The 1,478-nt window shown below is 35.8% G+C and overlaps 1 protein-coding gene across 1 annotated transcript in view; it reads right to left on the reverse strand.

Moving 5' to 3' along the window:
* Window positions 1-314: 314 nt before the first annotated feature.
* GPCPD1 (glycerophosphocholine phosphodiesterase GDE1 homolog (S. cerevisiae)) overlaps window positions 315-1,478 on the reverse strand; it is a 36,060-nt gene continuing 34,896 nt past the window's right edge. Inside the window, 1 exon segment of the mRNA XM_010018977.1 lies at window positions 315-519. Coding sequence (XP_010017279.1) covers window positions 315-519 — 205 coding nt within the window.

The following is a 1,478-nucleotide window of genomic DNA, read 5'->3' on the forward strand; positions in this document are numbered from 1 at the left end:
CATTTCTCAACTTTCACTCCTCAGACTGCTTTTTTATTTTTATTTTTAAAAAACACACTTAGTGTTACTACTTCTTTTTCAAGATTGAGACTTGATTATAGGAAAAGTTAAAACTATATATGTAAATTCAAATGATGACTATAACTGACTGAATATTGTAACTTGTTTGAAATTTTAATAAGTACTGTCAGGAAGGACAAACATAGTTATTGCTATTTGGGGACTTTAGAATAAACCAAACCAACCTGAAGGCATAGACAGCACTGTTCCAATGGTGAAAGTTACATAGATATACACCAGCATTCTACCTAGAATCAGTCCTTTTGCATTTGAACACTCTTTAAGTTATCTACAGTGTTCTCTTCCAGGCAACTATGATGACATTTACATGGAGATATGGATTTAAAGTGGCTAACAGTGGGACACACACAGCTTTTCAACTCTGGTAATTCTTTCTTGAGACGTTCCAGCTGCTCCACCTGGAATATGTTTGGTTGTTCAGGATTCGAGTCATATATCCTGAATAAATGAGAAAAGAAAAAACACTGATCAGTATAACCCGACAGCTCAGAGAAGTGCAGACCAGATGAAGCAAATGGGTGTTTTTCCCCACTAGAGTAAAATTAGGTGTCAGCAAGTCTGCAAAAACAGTATGTTTGAGGTTAGTACCTTAAGTTTTGCCACTCATATCGCAATATAAAATAGCATTCCTTTTGCACAATGATTAATATTTTATTGGATAAACTCAAAAGCAACCTACTGGCACCTACCTCACTCTCCTGAAAAATGTGATTTTACAGGTGGCACAAAGCAGTGAATAAGAGCAGTGTCCCAGGCTTCAAACTTAAAAGCATAAGAAATTTCAGAGCCCTGAGATTACTCGAACACGCTGTGATACACTACTTGTACGTAATACTGCACTGAGTTTGTACTTACTGTTTCATGAAGTACTTCACACACAGTTCAGAACCATTTTTTAAAATTACCATTACAACATGAGATGAAGAGTGAAAAAGAAAACAGAAAATGGTCTTTATTCATACTTAATGCAAATTTAACTACTTTCAATAGTATATCCTCTTTCACTTTCTTGTTTTCACATGTGTAAAAAAAGCTGCAGGATTTGAACTGCATACCAGACTGTCCAAACCCAAAACACATCATACCAGGTTGTCAAAACCCAAAACACATTCTGAATTTGACAGTATAGGCATTGAGCATAACTCAAATACTATTTTGGTGCAATTCATTATAAAGCAAAAGCATTCATGTTCCTGTAATCTAACCTGGGTACAACACTTATTGTGATAAGGATACATCCTGATCTCTCAGTGTTAATTTCTAACATCAGCATGTTATTTATAGCCAAAGTCTAAATCCTGGCATCCAGTTACCCTCATGTGTAGCTACTTGTGCACATATTCAGGTATTGAAAACCTCCAGGTCTATCTCCTTCAAATGAAAATTTCGGGGGGGGG

This window comes from Nestor notabilis, unplaced genomic scaffold, assembly GCF_000696875.1.
Source record: "Nestor notabilis isolate BGI_N333 unplaced genomic scaffold, ASM69687v1 scaffold6727, whole genome shotgun sequence".
In the NCBI taxonomy this organism is placed as follows: domain Eukaryota; kingdom Metazoa; phylum Chordata; class Aves; order Psittaciformes; family Psittacidae; genus Nestor; species Nestor notabilis.